Source organism: Geotrypetes seraphini, chromosome 7, assembly GCF_902459505.1.
Source record: "Geotrypetes seraphini chromosome 7, aGeoSer1.1, whole genome shotgun sequence".
NCBI lineage: Eukaryota > Metazoa > Chordata > Amphibia > Gymnophiona > Dermophiidae > Geotrypetes > Geotrypetes seraphini.
In genome coordinates, this window is record NC_047090.1 from 21,592,931 (window position 1) to 21,614,161 (window position 21,231).

At 43.2% G+C, this 21,231-nt stretch overlaps 1 protein-coding gene across 3 annotated transcripts in view; it reads right to left on the reverse strand.

Annotated features, from left to right (window-relative positions):
* LOC117363311 overlaps positions 1 to 21,231 on the reverse strand; it is a 393,068-nt gene that overhangs the window by 80,329 nt on the left and 291,508 nt on the right. For all 3 annotated transcript variants that reach the window (XM_033950808.1, XM_033950807.1, XM_033950806.1), the window contains exon 11: positions 4,384 to 4,454. In XM_033950808.1, coding sequence (XP_033806699.1) covers positions 4,384 to 4,454 — 71 coding nt within the window. The remainder of the gene's footprint in view (positions 1 to 4,383; positions 4,455 to 21,231) is intronic.

Genomic DNA, 21,231 nt, shown 5'->3' on the forward strand with positions numbered 1-21,231 from the left:
GACTCTGACTTCACAGCCCTGTTTGTTACTGAGGTGACATTGCATATTTTTAAGTCATCTGCCTTGACATCTTTGAAAAAATCCCAAATATAAATGGTAATTAACATTTTCTCTGCGTACAGTGTGCTTTGTGTTTTTTTAATTTTGTGGTTAACCATTATGTGTTGTTAATAAGATTATATTGTATGTATATATGAAAAATTAATGGCAAACATGGTATTGCAATTAGTACTATTATGGGGGCGGGGTCTGGGGCAGAGCTTTCAAGCCTCCCCCAAACAAAAAAGTGTTCTGCTGCCTATGGGAGGAACAGATGCTGGACCTACAAGTGGGGGTGGGGGGATGATAGAGAGAGGAAGAGAGAGTGACTCAGACCAGAAAGGAGCCAAAACTATTTTTAATAGTAACTCTCAAGCAACCAGAATCTACATTTATCTGGCATCTACCAACCCCCATGGGTACTCGATAATGGAAAGTCCTATACAGAATCCGGCCCTTGGTAACTGGGTTGGCCACTGTTGGAAATAGGATACTGGGCTTGTAGGATCTTCTGTCTATCCCAGTATAGCAATTCTTATGTTCTTATTCTAGCTTTCGAATATGCAGTTGGGAAGAATATCATGAGGAATCTAGAAACTTCTTAGAGGTAATTAGTGCAATTGTGTCCAATACATTAGATATACTTTTATCCCAAATATCTAATAAATATTTTGGCTCTTTATCCTCTTAAGAGATTTGAAGAATGAGCTGTTTTCAGAAATGATCTATTGCCCCCTAAAGGAAAAAAAATTTGTACAATCTAATTTTCTCAGTTGTCTGGACACAAAATTTGTCATAGTAAATTCACTCATACAATGGTCAGACCATGGATCAGGTGACCATGCACCATTAGATAAAAGGTTCATATCTGTCGGTAACATAGAATAACCTCTAATGTCAAGAGAATGACCTTTTTATAGGTAGGTTCAATTGGTATCAAGGTAATAGGAAGAGAATGTAAAAGAGAAAGAAAGGAAGCAACATCAGTGTCCAGAGTGTGTTCCATATGTAAATTCAGTTCACCCAATATTAACAATTTTGAAAATTGGTCAGACAACATAGTTGATTCAAAAAGAAAAAAAGATTGGATCTTACTTAACAGGTGGGTGATAAACTAATAGAATATTCAGAAGGCCTTAAAGAGATTCATCTACCAAGAAAGCATGAGACAAGCACATGGAATCTCTTAGTGGATGGGGTGGATGGGCAGACTGGATAGGGATAGGTCATTTATTGAGAAAGGCAGCTTGCCCTGTATTGGTAGCATGGAATATTGCTACACCTTGGGTTTTGGCCAGGTACTAGTGACCTGGATTGGCCACCATGAGAATGGGCTTGATGGACCATTGGTCTGACCCAGTAAGGCTATTCTTATGTTCTTATTTGGCCTTTATCTGCCATCATTTTTCTATGGGCCTCTTACTCAGCCAGTGGCAAGCAGCATTTTGACTGCCCATTGCCGGTGTCAAATCAAATATTCAGTGCTGGGCCATTTCCAGTGACTGGCATTAAGCATCTGGGCTTTCAAATGCTGGCTAGCACATGGCAGTTAGGACGATATTCAGACTTAACCAATCATGGCTTAGCAGGCAAAGGTGGGCCTGATTTTTATGCGACTTTATTTGCCCGCTAAGCCTGGCCACTTTAGTTGTGAATACTTAAGCAGTCACCCCCCACCCCCACCCCCTGGAAAGCCCCCAACGCTTCTGGCTTATTTTTCAGCACTAACTGGGCATTCTCAGCAATGATAACCAGTTAAATGCTGCTGAGAATGCCCAGTTAGCTGCCGAGACAAGCGTTAACTAGCCATTCCTAGCCAGTTAGCTCGCACTGAATATCAGGCAGTCTGTTTCTATCATTTCTAAACATGTATCCTATATAATAAAACGCTAGTCGCGCATGCGCACTCCAACTTTCATGTTCTGTATTCCCTGTTCCATGTTCTGTAGGTCCGTGGCCAAGCAGGAGTGCGCATGCGCGAGTCCCCAGCTCCTACCTACACTCGCAGCACTGGCCGCCATTGCTGGACTCCCTGCTCTTCGGTAACTCAGTTCTCCCAACGTCTTGCCGCCCCTCCCCCTTCCCATGGTCCCGACTCCAAACCTGCTACACTCGCAGCACTGGCCGCCATTGCTGGACTCCCTGCTCTTCGGTAACTCAGTTCTCCGACGTCTTGCCGCCCCTCCCCCTTCCCATGGTCCCGACTCTTAACCTGCCTACTCCAGCAGCCTGCAGTACTCTGCACACGCTGCTTTGAGCACTTCTACTGCCCTGATTTACTCTGACATGTCTCTGATGACATCATCAGAGACGCGGCAGAGTAAATCAGGGCAGTAGAAGGCCCCGAAGCAGCGTGTGCAGAGTGCTGCAGGCTGGAGTCGGCAGGTTTGTCGGGACCGCAGGAAGGAAAGGGAAGGGGGGGGGCGGCAACGGACTAAAGAAGCTGCCTAGACCGTGAGAAGGGAAAGGGGGGGGAGGGAAAACGCTGCTGCTGCACAGGGAAGAGGTGTGGAGGGATGGAAATGGAGAGGGAGGGAATGCTGCTGCATAGGAGGCTGGGAGAGAGACAGACAGATAGAAAGAAAGACAGACAGTGGGAGGAAGGGAGACAGAAAGAAAAGAAGAAAGAGACAGGGGCAGGGAGAGACAGAAAGACAGACAGACAAAGGGGGCCAGGGAGAGAGACACACAGAAAGAAAGATAGCGGGAGGGAGAGAGAGACAGAAATAAAGAAAGACAGACAGACATATATTCTAGCACCTGTTAATGTAACGGGCTTAATGACTAGTTTACAGAATATTGCTTAACTGGAAATTACATCTTATAGCCACAAAAGTGACTAAAATGCGGCCATGTATGCTCATTCATGCTACCAAAAACAAGGCATCTCCTTATAACATACCCCTCCCAAGTGCTTTTTATAAAATAGGCTACAAATAGGAGCTTTCTGTCTTCTCAGTTTAAGTAACATTATAAAATTACTCTCTTAGCAACTGATATGGCCAACAATTAACCAGGCCCTAGAAAAGTTAACTAAAACCAATTGTACTTCTGCCACCAACCACATAAGCAGTTTTTGAATATTGTTCCCTATAGTTTTTATTGGTCCTGTAAAAGATGCCTTAAGGGTTGGAAGCACTGATCACTGTTCCCCACTCCTTCTGCACCCCACCCTGCTTTTTCTGCTCCTTTCACCCCCCCAATGCCACATTCATTCATTCCTTCCCTTCCCACCCATGTACCTCTTTAAATCTTTGCCAGTACAAGCAGCTTCTCTGACCTGCTGCTCGCGCCGGCGTCAGCTTTCCATATGATGTCACTTCCTGGCCCCACAACCCAGAAGTGATTTCAGAGGGAGCCAAAACAACACGAGCAGCAGGCCAGAGTAGTTGCTTGCACTGGCGAAAATTTTAAGTGGTACGGGGGAGAGGGCACAAGCTTAGCATGGGGAGGCGGAAATGTGCTGGCACCCCCACCAAGGCAGCACCTGGGGTGGTCCACCCACCCCCTTAATATGCCACTGAGCCTCAAGGGATCTACTTTCCTATACAAAAAATTCTACAAGAATTCTACATTGCTGAAAACATGGTGGACGTCATATAAAAGTCAAATATATCAAATCCAAAGACCACATTCTTATATTTCACGGCAAATATTTCATTGTAAGATTTTTTTTATTATTTTTTTTTTAAGTTCTTACATTTAAGCAAAGGCTACATTAAACAGTAGACTAGGAGGAAAATGGGCTAAAAAAATGGTCTTAATAGCAAGCCTGAAACTCTCTTCACAAAGTAACTTTGTTTCACTGCCATTTGGATAATAAAAACCCTTTAAAACCAAAGAATGGTTAAATTCATCACCATAATTTAATTGTAGAGAGTTATTAAAGAGCACTTCGACTCTTCTCCTCCTTTGGCGCTGCTTTTGTATATTAAACTCAGACTAATCAAATTGTAGATTCCAAGATTACTGTATCAGCCAACCCCCATTCTTTTCAATTCATTTAATGGTTTCCTAGGGTTGTTGGTTTGGGTTTTTTTTTTCTTTTTTTCTTTCTGTGTGTATTCTTGTCTGACTGACCATGCACTGCTTAGGCTCCCAACATGTAAAAAAAAAAAAAAAAAACCCCAACAAAAACCTGATTGGGGAGGGTGAACAGTTCTCAGAAAAGAATAAAGCGTGCCTCCATTCTTAAGTTACATTTGATGTTATCGTAATTCATGAGATGTATACCGCAAGCAAGTGGAGCTTATTATTTAACTGTCTGCAAGCCCTGGGGAGGGAGAAAAGGGTGTTAGGAAGGAGGGGCTGAAAGAAAGAAAAGAAGTCTGAATTTATACTCACTGCTTCAAAAGCCCTTTTGTACTTCTCCAACTTCTCCTGGCTGAAGATGCAGTATTTTGCCAAAAAGTCGACTGCAATAGAAGACAAAGGATGAAATGGACTTTAAATGGAAACTTTTGGGGGTTAATATTTTTTTCTTTTCACACGTTTTTAAAAAAAATCGTTTCCATAAAATGCATCAATTTATAAAATCAAATTCATGAAGGGCTCCTTTTACGAAGGTGTGCTAGCGTTTTTAGCGCGTGCTCTAGCGCGCGCTAGCTGAAAAACTACCGCCTGCTCAAGAAGTAGAGTCTAGCGCGCATGGAATTTCAGCGTGCGCTATTCTGCATGTTAAGGCCCTAGCGCGTCTTCGTAAAAGGAACCCTAAATTATAATGTGTGATCATCTGGCATCCAGCATGAAGTTTGACCTGTTTATGTGCATTTAGTTGTTTGTATTGAAAAACTTGAAGCATCCTCTAAATATTTTCATGTTTACTGTTTAAAGTCACTAGAATCGATCTCAGTTAAGGGTATCTCTCTTGCTTCTGTAACGCTGCATACTGTCAAGCTCTGCACCCAGCTTTCTTCCTTCCTTCCCCCCAGTGGCGTACCAAGGGGGGGGGAGGTCCACCCCGGGTGCACGCCTTGGGAGGATGCACAGCCGGATGTTCTCACTGCCTCTAATGCCAGCCCTGTAGCTCCGGACTTCCCCACTCCTGCTCCTCTCCCCACCCCAATCGCTATTATTTTAAATGTTATGGCAGCAGTGGCGCTGTATCCATCAGAGGAGACTTCTAACCTTGGCCTGCCCCGGAACTCTTCCTGCAGCCACCGCCCGCCTAGGCGGGAACAGGAAGTTGCTGTTGCAGGAAGAGTTCCGGGGCAGGCCAAGGTTAGAAGTCTCCTCCGATGGATACAGCGCCACGGCTGCCATAACATTTAAAATAATAGCGATCGGGGGGGGGGGGGGTTTCAGGTGTGGGGAAGTCCGGAGCTGCAGGGCCGGCGTTAGAGGGACTAAGAGCTGATAGTGCCGCAGGGTCCCACGTTGGGGTGAGGGAGGAAGAAAGAAGAGTAACCGAAGCATTGGCAATTGGGGGGGAGCAGGTGTGGGGAAGTCCAGAGCTGCAGGGGAGAGTGTTGCTGTACCCAGCTGGAGGGAGAAGGAAGATGAGGGAAGAAATGAAAGGAGATGCCAGGGCTTGGAGGGAAGGAGGAAGGTATTCCAGACTAAGGGAAAAGGAAGGGGGAGATCTCAGAGCATGTAGGGGGAGGGAAAGATGGAAGGAAAGGAGAAAAATGCCAGAGAATCAGGGAAGGGCAGATACCAGACTGTGGGGTGCGAAGGAAAGAAAGGATAAGAGAGAGATGCCAGAGCATAGGGGATGGGTTGGTGACAGAGAGAAAAAAATGGAGAGGCGGCAGAGCTGAAATCAATCATGTACAAAGGAGAGAAGGGGCACAGGATAGATAGTTATGAAAGGAGCATAGAAAGAAGGAAGATGTATGGAAGAGAGAGAAGGCAGACATTGGATGGAAAGGGCAGAGAGGGCAGTGACTTGAAGGGGCGAGACAGAAGATGAACAGTATATGGAAGGGGTGGAGAGAGGGTCAGCCACTGAATGGAAGTGTGAGAGAGAGTGGGAGCAGACACTGGAAGGAAGTGGGGAGAAGAAAGAATAAAGGGCATGTGCTGGAGTGAGGGATGAGGATAGAGTTAGATACGGAAGGGGTGAGGGAAAGAGGTGGCAAGCTTTAGGTAGACTTTAGGTAGACATTAGGTAGACGTAAAAAAGGACATTGATGAGAGGGTAGTAAGAATGTAATCTAGACAGATGCAGAAAATAAATTGAAAAGGAAAATGAGGGAAAAAAGGGAAAGGGATTGCAGAGGAGAGGTGTGGGAGAAGGAAGGAGAGGAGAGAGATGCCAGACCAATGGGGGTGAAAGGAGAGATGGAAGGGAGAGGCATACAGTTTCTGGAAGGGGCATAGAAGGAGAGAAGATGCCATATAGGGGAAGAGAGATGGCAGACATGGATGGAAGGAAGAGAGTTACAAGAAGATGAGGAAAGCAGAAACCACAGAAGACAAAGGTAGAAAAAAATTTTCTATTTATTTATTGCTTTAGGAGACATGTGTCACTGTTTCTGTGGTGTTGCATTATATGCAGAGTCCAGCTTCTTACTGGTTCAATTTAACCTTTGTTTATGTATTTCTATTTTATCCCCCCTTTTACAAAACTGTGGAGCGTTTTTTAGCGCCAGCTGTAGTGGCATGAGCATCAGAGCTGTTACCACCGTGGCTAAAATCCACACTACAGTTTTGTAAAAGAGGGAGGGGTTAGTTTGTGATTACATATGCCATACTAGGCGAAGGTGTTTTCTGTGTTCTGTGTGTTCGAAAGACATGGTTTTCTGTTAGGCTTGACTGCAGAATTGATCTGTACTAGTCTGGCTTGTTTAGTTTTACAACGGGTGTATTGATGTTGTACTGCTCACTGCAGTGCTGCCTTTTCCTAAGTACTCATGTGTGACGTGTGGCTTGTTACTAAAAATCATGTTTTCTGTACAGATGGGGGGGTGTCAAAAAATGATGGGCCCCGGGTGTCACATATGCTAGGTACACCACTGCTTCCCCCGTCAGGTTCTGCACCCTGTCGCCCCTCCCTGCCCTATCCTCATACCTCCTCTGCCAATCCAAGCTCCTGTTCTAACCGGCTGCTGCAGATCGAATTTCTTCGGCCGCTAAGCGGCACAAGCAGGAGCGCGATTTGGCGCTGCTGCTCAGCACTGAGCGGCTTCCTTACTGACTCCCATGAATTCTGCCAGAGCTCATTCTAAACACTTCCTGATGCAAGCAATGCAAGCTTTCTTTTTAAGGATGCTTTTGATACTTAAAAAGCTTGACTAGGAGTTTCCTTTCATTTCCATAACCTCTTTAAGGTTCATTGTTTATCCCCTCCCTATTGTTTCTACCATAATTGTCTTCTTTTCTATCAGCAATTTGTATTTCTCTACCCATCTTTTCCTCATTTTTACATGTTTGTAATGTTAGTCTTTAACATGTTACATTTGTTTAGTTTTTGTTGTTTTGTCGTCCCCTTAATTTTATGTAATTTTAATAGGTTCATCGCTTAGAAATTTGAGTAAGCGATTAATCAAATATACAAGAAACTTGAAACTTGAACTTGAACTTGAGCATCAAGCTTTTTTTTAAAAAAAAGCTTGCGCTGTACGCTTATGCATGGCAGCTCACAATCTATCTAATGTACCTGGGGCAATGGGGGGATTAAGTGACTTGCCAAGGGTCACAAGGAGCAGTGTGGGTTTGAACCCACAACCTCAGGGTGCTAAGGCTGTAGCTTTAACCACTGCGCCACACACTCCCCTTTTGGATTTGACGGAATTTTTACTGGTTTTACAACATTGGGTATGTTTTCGAATTGACAAGTTTAGTTTACTTTGTATTATCTCTCATTTGTTATACTATTACAGACTTGTCTTTTGCTCTTTTTATCAACTTTCATTATGAAGCTACCATTTTGGCTCCTTCATTTGCTACTTTTCTTTCACTCCAGTTTTATTTATCTTGCCAAATCGCTCCCATTTAACTCACTAGATCTCAATACCAATGGTAAAATTTATCCTGGTCTCAGAAACCCAGTACTGGTGGGTAACAGAAATCATTTTTGGAAAAAAACCTCTTTGTGATCTTTGTTCTGGAGACTATAACAAATGCTTTTCTAAAATTTCAAAGATTACTGATTATTGGTGACATCAATTTCCATCTGATAATACTTGTAAAGATGTTTCAAAATTTAACAACTTTCTTATTTCCTTGGGCTTTACTTCTCCTTCGATTTTTCCCACTCATGAAAAAGGTCATTCCCTTGATATTATTAGCTTTCTAGACCTCACTAACTACAAGACATCAATTGATGGCGTGCGATGGCTGCAAATTCCATGGTCGGGTCATTTTCTGTGTGAATTTTGTCTTCCAGTCTTTATGTCCCATTTTTGTGATCATTCCCATTTTTAAAAAAACTATTACTTTTCGAAAGAAAATTACCTGTGAACATTACTGGTCTCCATTTTTAAATCAGCTTACTTCTTATCCTTTATCTGATGTTACAGAAAGCATTTGGACCACTTGGGTTAATCTTTCAAAATCCACTTATAATTCTCTTGCTCCACTGTCAACAAAAAACATTTCTTATGCTCGCAAGGCTCCCTGGTATTTGCCATACCACAGAGAATTGAAACAGAACTGTAGACTGCTAAAGTGTAAATGGAAAAAAATCTAACTCTGCCAATGGTCAGATATGGAACCAAAATTATTATATTGAACAATCAAAGCAGCACTCTGTTCAATATTTGGCGCTCTCTAACTTCCACTAATGATACGCCAATATGCTCATCCACTCCTGAAGCAGAAACTTTTATGAAATTCTTTAATTAAAAAGTTTCTGTCATTAGAGATTCCTTTTCATCACTGGTTTCATATAATCCCACGGTGGTCTCTAATACTGACACAGTGGCAACTCCCGTAGATCGAATTTGAACAGCTTTTGAACCTGTGACCGAGATGCAGGTTTTGCAATTGTGCCACAGATTAAGAACATGCAGATGTATCCTAGATCCCTTTCCCTCATATTTATATGAGAGAATTCCTACCCAAGCTATTGAACTTCTAACTAATCTCATAAATTCTGCTTTGGAATCAGGATTATTTTCCATTGACATGGCCCATATTGCTCTTACTCCACTGCTAAAGAATGCCAAGCTGGTCCATCTTTGTGGTCAAGTTAACGATCTTTAGCAAATATTCCTCTATTAACCAAAATGATGAAATCCATTATTTATGTCCAACATTCCTCCTATTTGGAGAGATTTTCCATTCTCCTACCGTGTCAGCACGGATTTAGGCAAAATTTCAGTACAGAAACCTTTCTGGTATCATTAATATCAAAGGTTCAGCAACTGCATTTGAGCAACAAATACGCAATTCTATTACAGTTTGATTTGTCCGCAGCTTTTGATGTTGTCTACAATAACATCTTGATCCATCAGCTCTTTGAGATAGGTCTCAATCTCACAGTTGTAGATTGGTTCTCTAAATTTTTGCAATCAAGATCTTATGTTGTTAACATGAATGGCACTGTCTCCTCCCTGGAAGCCCCAGGGTTCACCTCTCTCTCCCATTCTTTTTAATATTTATATGACCACCCTGAAATTGTTCAAACTATCCTCCTTCGAATCTCTGTATACTTATGCAGATGACATCTTTGTTCTCTTTAAGGTAGACTCGAATATTTCTAACCTATCCACAAACATAATTGATTGTATAATGAAACTTCAATCTTGGGCCCTCTGTTCAAATGAAGTTAAATGAGACAAAAACAAAACTGTTATGGCCCAAAGATAGACCATCTTCCTTCTGTTTTACTACCATCAAGGACATCTTTGCAGATTGACTTTTCAAGTAAAGTTTTGGGCTTCATTATTGATTCATCACATTCATTTAATGAACACATTAATTCTCTGGTTTTAAAAAAAATGCTTCTTTAGCCTTCACATGCTGAGAACAGTTAGGTCTTGTTTCTATCAACAACGTTTCGCTGTTCTTGTGCAATCAATTATTCTCTTGCGGTTGGATTACTGTAATTCTATCTAAGTATGACAAAAAAAAGTCTTCAAAGACTCCAGTTGATCCAAAATACTGCAGCTAGGTTGATTTTCGGTATAAGCAAATTCGAGCACATATCCCCGCTTTTGAATAAACTCTAGGAGTTACTTCAAGTTTCAAGTTTATTAAAAAAAATTTTAAACCGCTTAATTAGATTTCTAAGCGGTGTACAATAAAAATTTACATAAAAACAGATTAAAAATCGGGGATACTAGCTAAAACCTAAGGGGCTCATAATCAAAACAAAAAAACATCTAAAAAGTGGCCTAAATGGCTACTTGGACGATCAAAAAGCCTGATCGTCCAAGTACCCATAATCAAAGCTGGTTTTAGATGTATCTAAAACCAGCTTAGGCCTTTCCCCTGCCTCTAAACGCATAGAGAGAAAAGAGGCATTTTCAGAGGCGGGGAAAGTGCGGGGGTGGGTGGAAGGTGGGCCGACCTACACCTAGGCGTACAACAGGTATAACCAAAACTTTAGACCAAGTCAAAACAGGTATAAGTGCTGAAAAGGGGCCGCTGAGCTGATCTTGGGTGGCGTGATCAGCTCAGCGGCCCAGCAACCTACCCACCCCCCACCGCAACTATCGGGGCAGGAGAGATGCCTCATATCCCCTGCCGCAATAGCGATACCACCAAGTGCCACCAAACGCGGCACTTGGGATCGCTAAAGCGGCAGGAGAGATGACCCATCTGTCCTGCAGCGATCCACCCCCCCCTGATCCGATCGGGCCAGGAGAGAGCCCAAGCTTCCTGGCCCTGCCGACAATGATCAGAGCAAGAGGGAGCCCAAGCCCTCTTGCCCCGGCGGCATCCACCTTCCCCAACACGATCGGGGCAAGAGGGAGCCCAAGCCATCTTGCCCCGGTGGCACCCACCTTCCCCCAATTCAGTCGGGCAAGAGGGAGCCCAAGCACTCTTGCCCCGGCGGCACCCACCTTCCCCAACACGATCGGGGCAAGGGGGAGCCCAATCCATCTTGCCCCGCGGCACCCCCACCCCCCCACCCGCCGATCACGATAGGGCAGGAGGGATCCCAAGCCATCCTGCCCAGGCGAACCTCCCCACTCCCACTAAGATACAGGCAGGAGGGATCCCAGGGCCTCCTGCCTTCGACGCAATGCCCCCACGCCCGCTCCCCCTGAACCTCCGATGCCCCCCCCCCTCCCCGCCGACCCGCAGGTTATGGTCGATGGCATCGAAAGCAGAGGAGAGATCTAAGGAAATAAGCAGTACTGACTGGTGATGATCAAGATGTTAAAGTATTTTAGTAGTAAGTCCTAACAGGGAATTTTCTGTAGAATGATAATGATGAAAGCCAGTTTGGTTAGGATGAAGTACTTTTGTTTTCTCAATGAATTTAGAGATTTGATGAAAAACTATTTTTTCGGTAAGTTTTGCTATAGGTTGGTAATTTGACATGTCCTGAGTACTAATTTTTTGATCCTTGATGATTGGATAAATAACAGATTGTTTCCAAGTCTTGGGCAAAGATCCTGATGTTAAACTGGAATTAACCAAGTCTTTGATGTAAGGGCCAAAATGGAGAAAAATCATTTTAAAAGGAAAGGAGGGATGACCTCTGTGCTAGTCCCTTTTATATTAAGCGAATTAATACATCTTTGAATTTCCTCCAAACTAGGAAGGGTGAAGCAGGAGCATTTTGAAAAGGACAGATTAGTTGAGGTATTAGAATCCACATAATCTGCAGAGTGGCTAGAAGTAGTGGTAAGCGGAAAAGAGTCTCTAATTTTTTGTACTTTGTCAATGAAGTAAGTAGCGAGGGCTTGTGCTGATGGTGAGAGATTGGATTTGTTCATTTCTTTTTTCTTTGTTGTTAAAAATTTAACTATTGCATATAAAGTAGAGGAATTATTAGCCTTCTTAATTTGTTTAGTATAATATTCTTTTTTGGTTCTGTTAATTTCGGATCTATAATATGCAGCATGTTCCTTAAATTTATTAAGATTGATGAGTGTTTTATTGTGCCTCCATTTTCGTTCAAGGGAACGTAGTTGTTTTTTTAATAGATTTAGGATTGCTGTATACCATGGATTTTTTTTGTTTATGGGGAGAAATCGTGAGAGTGATTGCTGGTGATATAGAATCCAAGAGTTTACTAATGGACTGATTCCATACTGAGATTTTATCTTCAACAGTAGAATGGGACAGTTGTTCTAAAGTAAGATTGAAGTTAGATAAAATATCTGCAGCTTCTAACTTTTAGTTCCTAGTGATAATTGTTTTAGGTTTTAAATTAAATTGATGATTTGAGGTTTGTTGTTGAAAAGAAACTAAAAATTGATCCAACCATGGGACTTGTATAGAGGCTAATATTTGGAAGTTATTTCTTTGGGATGCTTGGGTAAGTACCATATCTAGGGTATGACCAGCGATATGGGTGGGACTAGTTATTAGTGGGTAAAGGTTAAAATCATTTAAAAAGTAAGAACTTCTGACGTAAAGGAATTGTTGGTATCATCGAAGTGAATGTTAAAGTCACCTAGAATGACAGGATTAGCAGAAGAAACACAAATGTCCAAGATGGCAGATTGCAAATGGGTTAGTGTTAGGACATTAACAGGAGGGGGGAGATACACCAGTAAATAATCTGATGGGGGGGGAGGCTTTACATCTGACCTCCAAGTATTCCAAAGGGCTGCTATTGTTTGAAGAAAATTCAAAATCAGCCACTATCAAAGTACGATAGATTATGGCTAGATCCCCCTCCTTTTTTACTTGACGATGATTATATTGATATGTAAATCCGGGGGGACAAGAAAAGGCCAAATAACGATCCTCCCCCTTACATAGCCAGGTTTCAGTAATAAAGAGGATGTCAAATTTATTTTTTAAAATGATATCAGAAATCAAATGTGCCTGTGTAACATTTAAGATATTGTATGGCATCTGTCCTTTACTAATCCCTTTGTCATGGAATTCAAACAGACTTGGTATAACCAGAACCACACAAAACCACACAAAAACCTAAAGTTTCCTTCCCTTCACTGAAAGGCATCACCTCTACTGACAAACTGGGGAAATCTTTAATTTTCAAAGTACTGAAATATGGAATTAAACAAAAAGAGAAAAAGAAAATCACTCCATTGAAATTGAGCCGCAGTGTGCCCAATGCGATATTGTAACAAGCAAAAGAAAAAGCCTCATTTCCTTGGAGAGGTGTACCCCACACTCTTCCACCCAGACATCATCGGCAAAAAAAAACTTTCACGTGTGGTGCTGGATAATAACCAATAAGAACTTAACAAAAGAAAATAGCCAAAAGGAAAGCTGTTATCAAAAAATCACGGTGTGATGGAAAGCACGCTGAAAGCAGTCAGGCCGACGATCGTTTTGTGGCTATCTGTTTGATTCCAAGCTATCTGTTTGAAGATCTATATTTCTGCGTATCACCAACTAAAGTTAACTGGCCACTGGTCTGAATATCAGCCAGTGCCTGGTTAACTTCCAGTTGATCGCTGATACCTGGATATTCAATGCCCTAAGCTGCGCATGCCCTGGAATTGGATATTCGAGGTCAGTACAACCTGCGGCTGTGATGCCGATGCTGCGTACTTCCATAAGCTGAATATCAGACCCAATGTCTTTTTTTGTAGCTTTACCTGAAAGAATTCACAGCTGAGCTAATCAGTTCAGGCTCCAATGTTTCCAGCCTCTAGCCAGGACTGAAAGAAAATCCCACACAATCCTAGTTTTCTTTCTCTGTAATCCATGGCCTATATTTCCAATGCCTACCTTTCCCAAGGGCATAATTCTCTAAACAGCACCATTGCATGTTTGACAGCCGATTGACGACCACTTTTAAGATGACGGCACCATGTAGAGAATCTGGGCCTTAGTGCCCAGTAATGTAGCTGCGCTTTCTGATTAGCACAGGAATGCCTACTCTCGGCCCCCCCAGACACACCCCCTCCAAGAAAATTTAAAAAAATATTTATTTAGCTTGCGGTTAGTGCATAGCACATGCAGATTTGGAAATTGCCACAGGACACCTGAGCGCATCCTGTAGTATGCCCTTTTGCAAATGTGTGGGAGCGCTTACCACAGCTTAGGCCTCCTTTTACTAAGCCGTGTTAGGGCATTAACTCGTGGAATAGCGCACGCTAAATTGCCACGCGCGCTAGACACTAACGCCAGCATTGAGCTGGCGTTAGTTCTAGCCATGTAGCGCGGGTTTAGCGTGCGCTAAAAACGCTAACACAAAATTTTGAGCCCCTTTTCCAAAGCTGTGGTAGTGCTTCTCCCATGACATATGCACCGAAGCCCATAGGAATTGAATGGACTTCGGTGCATTTGTCCGTAGCTTTTTATAAGGGGGCCCTTTATTTTGTCCTGCTAAAGTACCAACAAACCACATTTTTCGTAGCTTGACAGAGCATCAAAATAAACCCCTAAATTTTCAAATGTTAAAGCCCTAAAAAAAGGAATTTGCTTGCCTTATATATTTTTGAACTTGTCAAAACGTTTCTTCGCTGTCTGGTTCAAGTATCAATATAACTATAAATGATTCTAAGTTCTGGAAGAAAAAAAAAAATCTAAATTACCATTACCATTTAAATTTACAGCAGGCTTGTCCTCTAAAAGGAGCCTCTGAGATTTTTGCCGACATTTTCCTTAGACACCCCTTTTCCTCCCTGGGCATGAAATAAAGGTTTTGAAGGAGGTAAGTTTAATTTCTTACTTGCTTGACCCAGCAGAGGCAGCTGGTAAAAACTTGATCACATCAAATCAATTCAAAGGCAGTGACTCTGCTTTCCCTGAACAACATAACAAAAAAGCCTTTTGTTTCTGCAAACTCGGGTCTTATCAGTTCATCCCATCACTCACACTTCCTTCAGTTCACTCGCAAATCCTCCTGGATTTATTCCAGATGTATCAAGCTTTCTGGAAATAATACTACAAGCGAAGAGGCTAGTCGACTATCAACTCCGTGTTCTGGGTAATACCAATGGGAAATTATTCAAACAAAAGGTGCGCTGGGCTGACAAATGAAGAGAGAGCTTTGGCCCATTGAAGATGCGAGGACTCGGACAAAGCTAACACACTAATACGGGAACAGCTAGCTTTATCTGATTACACTCTAGCGTTTGATGACTCTCCCCCCCACACCCATCCACCCACACACACTCTGGCTTGGATGGAACAGGTTGCTTTCTTTGGTGTGCAGTGTAGCATGAAATGGTAGTCTAGAGAATTAGTACGTCTAAAACACGGGATGAGTTTTTGCCAAAAAAAAAAAAAAAGGTCATTTGTCATGCTTTAAGATGAAATGGCAGCTCAAGCTATGACTAGTAAACACATGAAATTATACTTTTTGGGGGGGATTTCTTCTTTTGGATTATTATATTTATTGAATTTATGAAACACATGACAGGAGATACATTCTTTCCAGGCTCAAGTCCACCATAATCAAACTCACAAAAATATATGGTGTAAATATTTAAGCACCCACAGTTGGTGTTATTTATTTATTTATTAAAAAATTTATATACCGCATATTCACAATGTTCTAAGCGGTTTACAATTAATAAAATACATAATTAGAATTCCAAAATCATGCAATACAAAATACACAAAGAAATTTGAGAGGATTAGACTCCCATCACTGTTTCCCAAACATGAGCTTATTCTAAATACTGTGAACATCAAACTCGACCCAAAAAATTGAGATTTAAGCCTTAGCGGAGAGATTAAATGAATTCTTTGCTTTGGTCTCCACCAAGGAAGATAGGGGGGACTTATCGGTGCCAGAAATGGTATTCAGTGCTGATGAATCTCTGTAACACTGGAAGATGTAATGATCAATTTGACAAACTGAACAGTAGAGAATTGCTTGGACTGGATGCTAATAGAATTGAAATATTGATAGAATTGAAAAATTAACTTGCAGAGCTATTAGTAATTTGTAATTCTTCTTTAACATCCATCATAGTACCAGAAGACTGGAGGGTGGCCAACGTGACACCAATTTTTAAAAAGGGCTCCAGAAGTGATTTGGGAAATTATAGACCAGTGAGTCTGATGTCGGTGATGGGCAAAATGGTAGAGACTATTATAAAGAACAAAATGATTGAACATATACATAAGCTTGGATTAATGAAAGAAAAGCAACATGGATTTAGTCAAGGGAAATCTTGCTTCACCAATCTACTGCATTTCTTTGAAGGGGTGAATGAATGTATGGATAAAGGTGAGCCAGTTGATATTGTGTATTTTGGATTTTGAAAAGGCATTTGTCAAAGTACCTCATGAAAGACTTCTGAGGAAATTAGAAAGTCATGGGATAGGAGGTAATGTCCTATTATGGATTAAGAACTGGTTGAAAGACAGAAAACAGAGTGTAGGTGTAAATGATCAATATTCTCAATGGAGAATAATAATAATAATAATAATTTATTTTTTTGTATACCGCCATACCCAGGGAGTTCTAGGCGGTTCACAACAAATAGATGAATTACATACAGTGCGAATGAAAAAAGAAGAACGTAGCAAGGCAATCGAAAGGTCAAAACTAGTTTACACTGACAATTTAGGTGAGGGAAGGGCTAATACAGAGCACATACTGTATGTAATGTAAGAGAATACAATTGGATTTATGAGAAGGGGGAACAAAGCATATTAGATGAGAGGGGGGAGAAACAATTTTGGAAGGGTGGGGAAAAAGTAAAGAAGGGTAAAGAGTGGGGTTCTCCAGGGGTCTTTACTAGAACCACTGTTTTTTAAACAAATTTATCAATGATCTATAGAGATGGGAATAACTGGAGAGATAATTAAGGTCCCATTTTATCAAGCCACTGTAGGGTGTTTTATCACCAGCCGCTGTCGGAGCTTTTACCACAGCAGCCAGTGATTTTAGAAAACCCTAACGCAGCTTGATAAAATGGGGGCCTAAATTTGCTGATGACACAAAGGGCTTCTTTTACTAAGGTGCGCTAACGTTTTTAGCGCACGCTACATTGCCACACACGCTAAACCCGCACTACGCGCCAAAAACTAACGCCAATTCAATGGTGGCATTAGAGTCTAGCGCACGCGGCAATGCAGCGCGCTTTAAAACCTCTAGCGCAGCTTAGTAAAAGGAGCCCAAAGTTGTACAAAGTTGTAAATTCGCAAGAGGATTGTGAAAAATTGTAAGAGGACCTTGTGAGACTGAGAGACCGGGCATCAAAATGGCAGACAATGTTTAATGTGAGCAAGTGTAAAGTGATGCATGTGGGAAAGAGTAACTTGAACTATAGCTACATGATGCAGGGTTCCACATTAGGAGTTACTGCCCATGAAAAAAATCTAGCTGTCATCGTTGAGGATACATTAAAACCCTCTCTTCAATGAGTGGCAGCAGCTAAGAACGCAAATAGAATGTTAGGAATTGCACAAGCCCTCCTGCCATGTCGAACCGCGACCCCCCCCCCCCCCCCCGACAACATCCCAGCTCAAGCCCTCTTGCCCGGCCAACCGCGGCACCCTCGACATATCGGGGCAAGAGGGAGCCCAAGCCCTCTTGCCCCGCCGATTAACATTGGGCCAGGAGAAAGCCCAAGCTCTCCTGACCCCTTGACCCTCCCCCCCCGCCGCTACTCGTTCGGGCCAGGAGGGAGCCCAAGCCCTCCTGGCCCTGGCAACCCCCCTCTCTGCCGCTACTTGAATGGGCCAGGAGTGAGCCCAAACCCTCCTGGCCCTGGCAACCCCCCCTCCCCACCGCTACTTGAATGGGCCAGGAGGGAGCCCAAATCCTCCTGGCCCTGGCGACCCCCCCGCCACTCCTCGTTCGGGCCAGGAGGGAGCCCAAACCCTCCTGGCCCCGGCAACCCCCTACCCCCACCCCGCACTACATTATGGGCAGGAGGGATCCCAGGCCCTCCTGCCCTCGATGCAACCCCCCCGACCGCCCCCCCCAGAACCACCGATCGCCCCCCCCAGCCGACCCGCAACCCCCCGGCCGACCCCCCCCACCCCCTTCCCCGCACCTTGTTTCAGGGGTCGGCGGGGGGTCGCGGGTCAGCTGGGGGGCGATCAGGGGTTCTGGGGGGGCGGTCGTTGGGGGGAGGGGGGTTGCGTCAAGGGCAGGAGGGCCTGGGATCCCTCCTGCCCGTAATGTAGTGCGGGGTGGGGGTAGGGGGTTGCCGGGGCCAGAAGGGTTTGGGCTCCCTCCTGGCCCGAACGAGTAGCGGCGGGGGGGTCGCGGGGGCCAGGAGGGTTTGGGCTCTCTCCTGGCCTGAATGAGTAGTGGCGGGGGAGGGGGTCGCCAGGGCCAGGAGGGCTTGGGCTCCCTCCTGACCCAAACGAGTAGCAGCGGGGGGAGGGGGGGTCGCCAGGGCCAGGAGAGCTCTCTCCTAGCCCAATGTTAATTGCGAGAGGGGGTGATGAATCGCGGCACGAGAGATGCCTCATCTCCCCTACCGCGATGCCATCACTCCTCTACCGGAACTGCTGTGACCCGCAGCAGGAGAGACAGGGCATCTCTCCTGCCGCGGGTCGCAGCAGTTCGGGTAGAGGAGTGATGGCATCGCGGTAGGGGAGATGAAGTATCTCTCCTGCCGCGATGCTTGCGGTGGGTAGGTTGCCGGGCCGCTGAACTGATGGCGCCAGCGGCCATCAGCTCAGCGGCCCCTTTTTCGGCACTTAGACTTGGTTTGACTACGTCTAAGTCAAAAAGGTCTAAGTGCCGACTAGGCAACCTGTAAATTTTTTGGTTATACCTGTTGTACGCCTAGGTATAGGTCGGCCCACCTCCCGCCCACTGCCCACCCTTTCCCCTCCTCTAAACACACCTCTTTTCTCTCTGTGCGTTTAGTGGCAGGGGAAAGGCCTAAGCTGTTTTTAGATACGTCTAAAAACCAGCTTTGGTTATGGGTACTTGGACGATCAGGCTTTTTGATCGTCCAAGTAGCCATTTAGGACACTTTTTAGACGTGTTTTTTTTTATTATTACCCCCATAATATATTTTTAAAAAATTAATTATGATATTGATCTATGTATACTGACTGATGTAAGAGAATGTCCAACATTTGATTGTTGATCTTAAAGCACAAGGCAGTTGGTACATATGAAGTTTTGAGGCAATAACAGTTGAAACCTGTCTTGTCATAACTTTAAAAATCATACATAAAATGTTATATCTTTGAGGGGGTGTTGAAATGTTCTCAGCCCAACCAAGAAGAGAATGACATGGATATAGTTCAATCAATGATCTGAAACAATGTCAAAACATAGAATTTTGTTTCTGCAAATTGGCACATAATGAAATAAGATAATACGCTTTTCAGCTATAATGGCAAAATAACATTCAAAATTAAGGAAGTTGGTTGCTTGGGATGAGAACTTTTCAGCAATTTCTTGTAATTCGTAAAACAACAGGTAACCAATGTAGGTTTTTCAGAACTGGAGTAATATGTTCAAATCAACTAAAACCCATCAACACATATGCTACAGAATTCTGGGCTACCTATAAGGCCTGTAACAAAGTTTTCGACATCCTCATCAGCAAAATGTTACAATAATCAAGATGTGAACAAACAGTACTCTGACCCACCATTCTAAAATTATTAGGACTCAATGTGATGATCTTAAGGTGGCCAAGCAGGTTGAAACGGTGAAGGCGAAAGCTAGAAGGATGTTAGGTTGCATAGGGAGAGGTATGGCCAGTAGGAAAAAGGAGGTATTGATGCCCCCTTTATAAGACTGATGAGACCTCATTTAGAATATTGTGTACAATTCTGGAGACTGCATTTTCAAAAAGATATAAAAAGGATAGAGTCGGTCCAGAGCAGAAGTAGGCATTTCTGGTCCTCGAGAGCCACAGGCAGGTCAGGTTTTCAGGATATCCACAATGAATATATATGAGATGGATTTGCATGCACTGCCTCCTTGAGATGCAAATCTACCTCATGCATATTAATTGTGGATATCCTGAAAACCTGACCTGCATGTGGCTCTCGAGGACTGGAATTGCCTACCCCTGGTCCAGAGGAAGGCTACTAAAATGGTATGTGGTCTTCATTATAAGGTGTATAGGAACAGACAAAGATCTCAATATGTATACTTTAGAGGAAAGGTGGGAGAGGGGAGACATGTTAGAGACATTTAAATACCTATGTGGTGTAAATGCGCATGAGTCAAGTCTCTTTCAGTTGAAAAGAAGCTCTGGAATGAGAGGGCATAGGATGAAGTTAAGAGGTGAGAGGTTCCGGAGTAATCAAAGGAAAGACTTTTATACAGAAAGGGTGGTAGATGCGTAGAACAGTCTCCCGGAAGAAGTGGTGGAGACAGAGACTGTGTCTGAATTCAAGAAGGTGTGGGATAGGCATGTGGGCTCTCTCAGAGAGAGAAAGAGATAATGGTTACTGTGGAAGGGCAGACTAGATAGACCATTTGGCCTTTATCTGCCATCATGTTTCTATGTTTCAATTGTTCTTCCAGTCGCCTAACAGTTCTTAATTTCACAGAAATAGTTTTAATCTTATATTGAACATGATGACTCCCAAATTCTGTAACCGTGAGAACTCATGATCTTGATATCATTCAAAACAAAAATGGAAAAGTCCATAGTCTGTTATTAAGAAAGACATGGGGGAATCCACTGCTTGCCCTGAATCAGTAGCATTGAATATTGCTACTCCTTGGGTTTTGGCCAGATACTAGGGACCTGGATTGGCCACCGTGAGAACGGGATACTGGGCTAGATGGACCACTGGCCTGACCCAATAAGGCTATTTTTATGTTTTTAAAAATGGTCTGGGACATCATCACAAGGATCGTTCTAATGTTATGTAAAAATACTCAGTGCCAGGCCATATCTGAATACTGGCATTGGATATCTAAGAATGTTTTTGTTAAATCTGTTACTGTACTTGGAATGTTTTGGCTGCTAAATCTATTGTTATATTTTTTATACCCTTCTTTGTCAGTTTCTGCAATGGTTCGGTCCATAAAGATTGAATAAAATTTAAAAAAAATCCAGGAATGTGCCGGTGGCTATCAGTTATCCAGTAAAGTGAAATAATCAGTCATTCAATATTCCTCTCTATTGCTACTTACCTGCTTAGTAGCACCTGATAAATGAATAAATGTCTTTGACTATCAGCCTCTATATGTTTTTAACATTTGCAAATCAACCCCCTCCTTTATTAGTGCGTAGTGCGGGTTTTAGCGCCGGT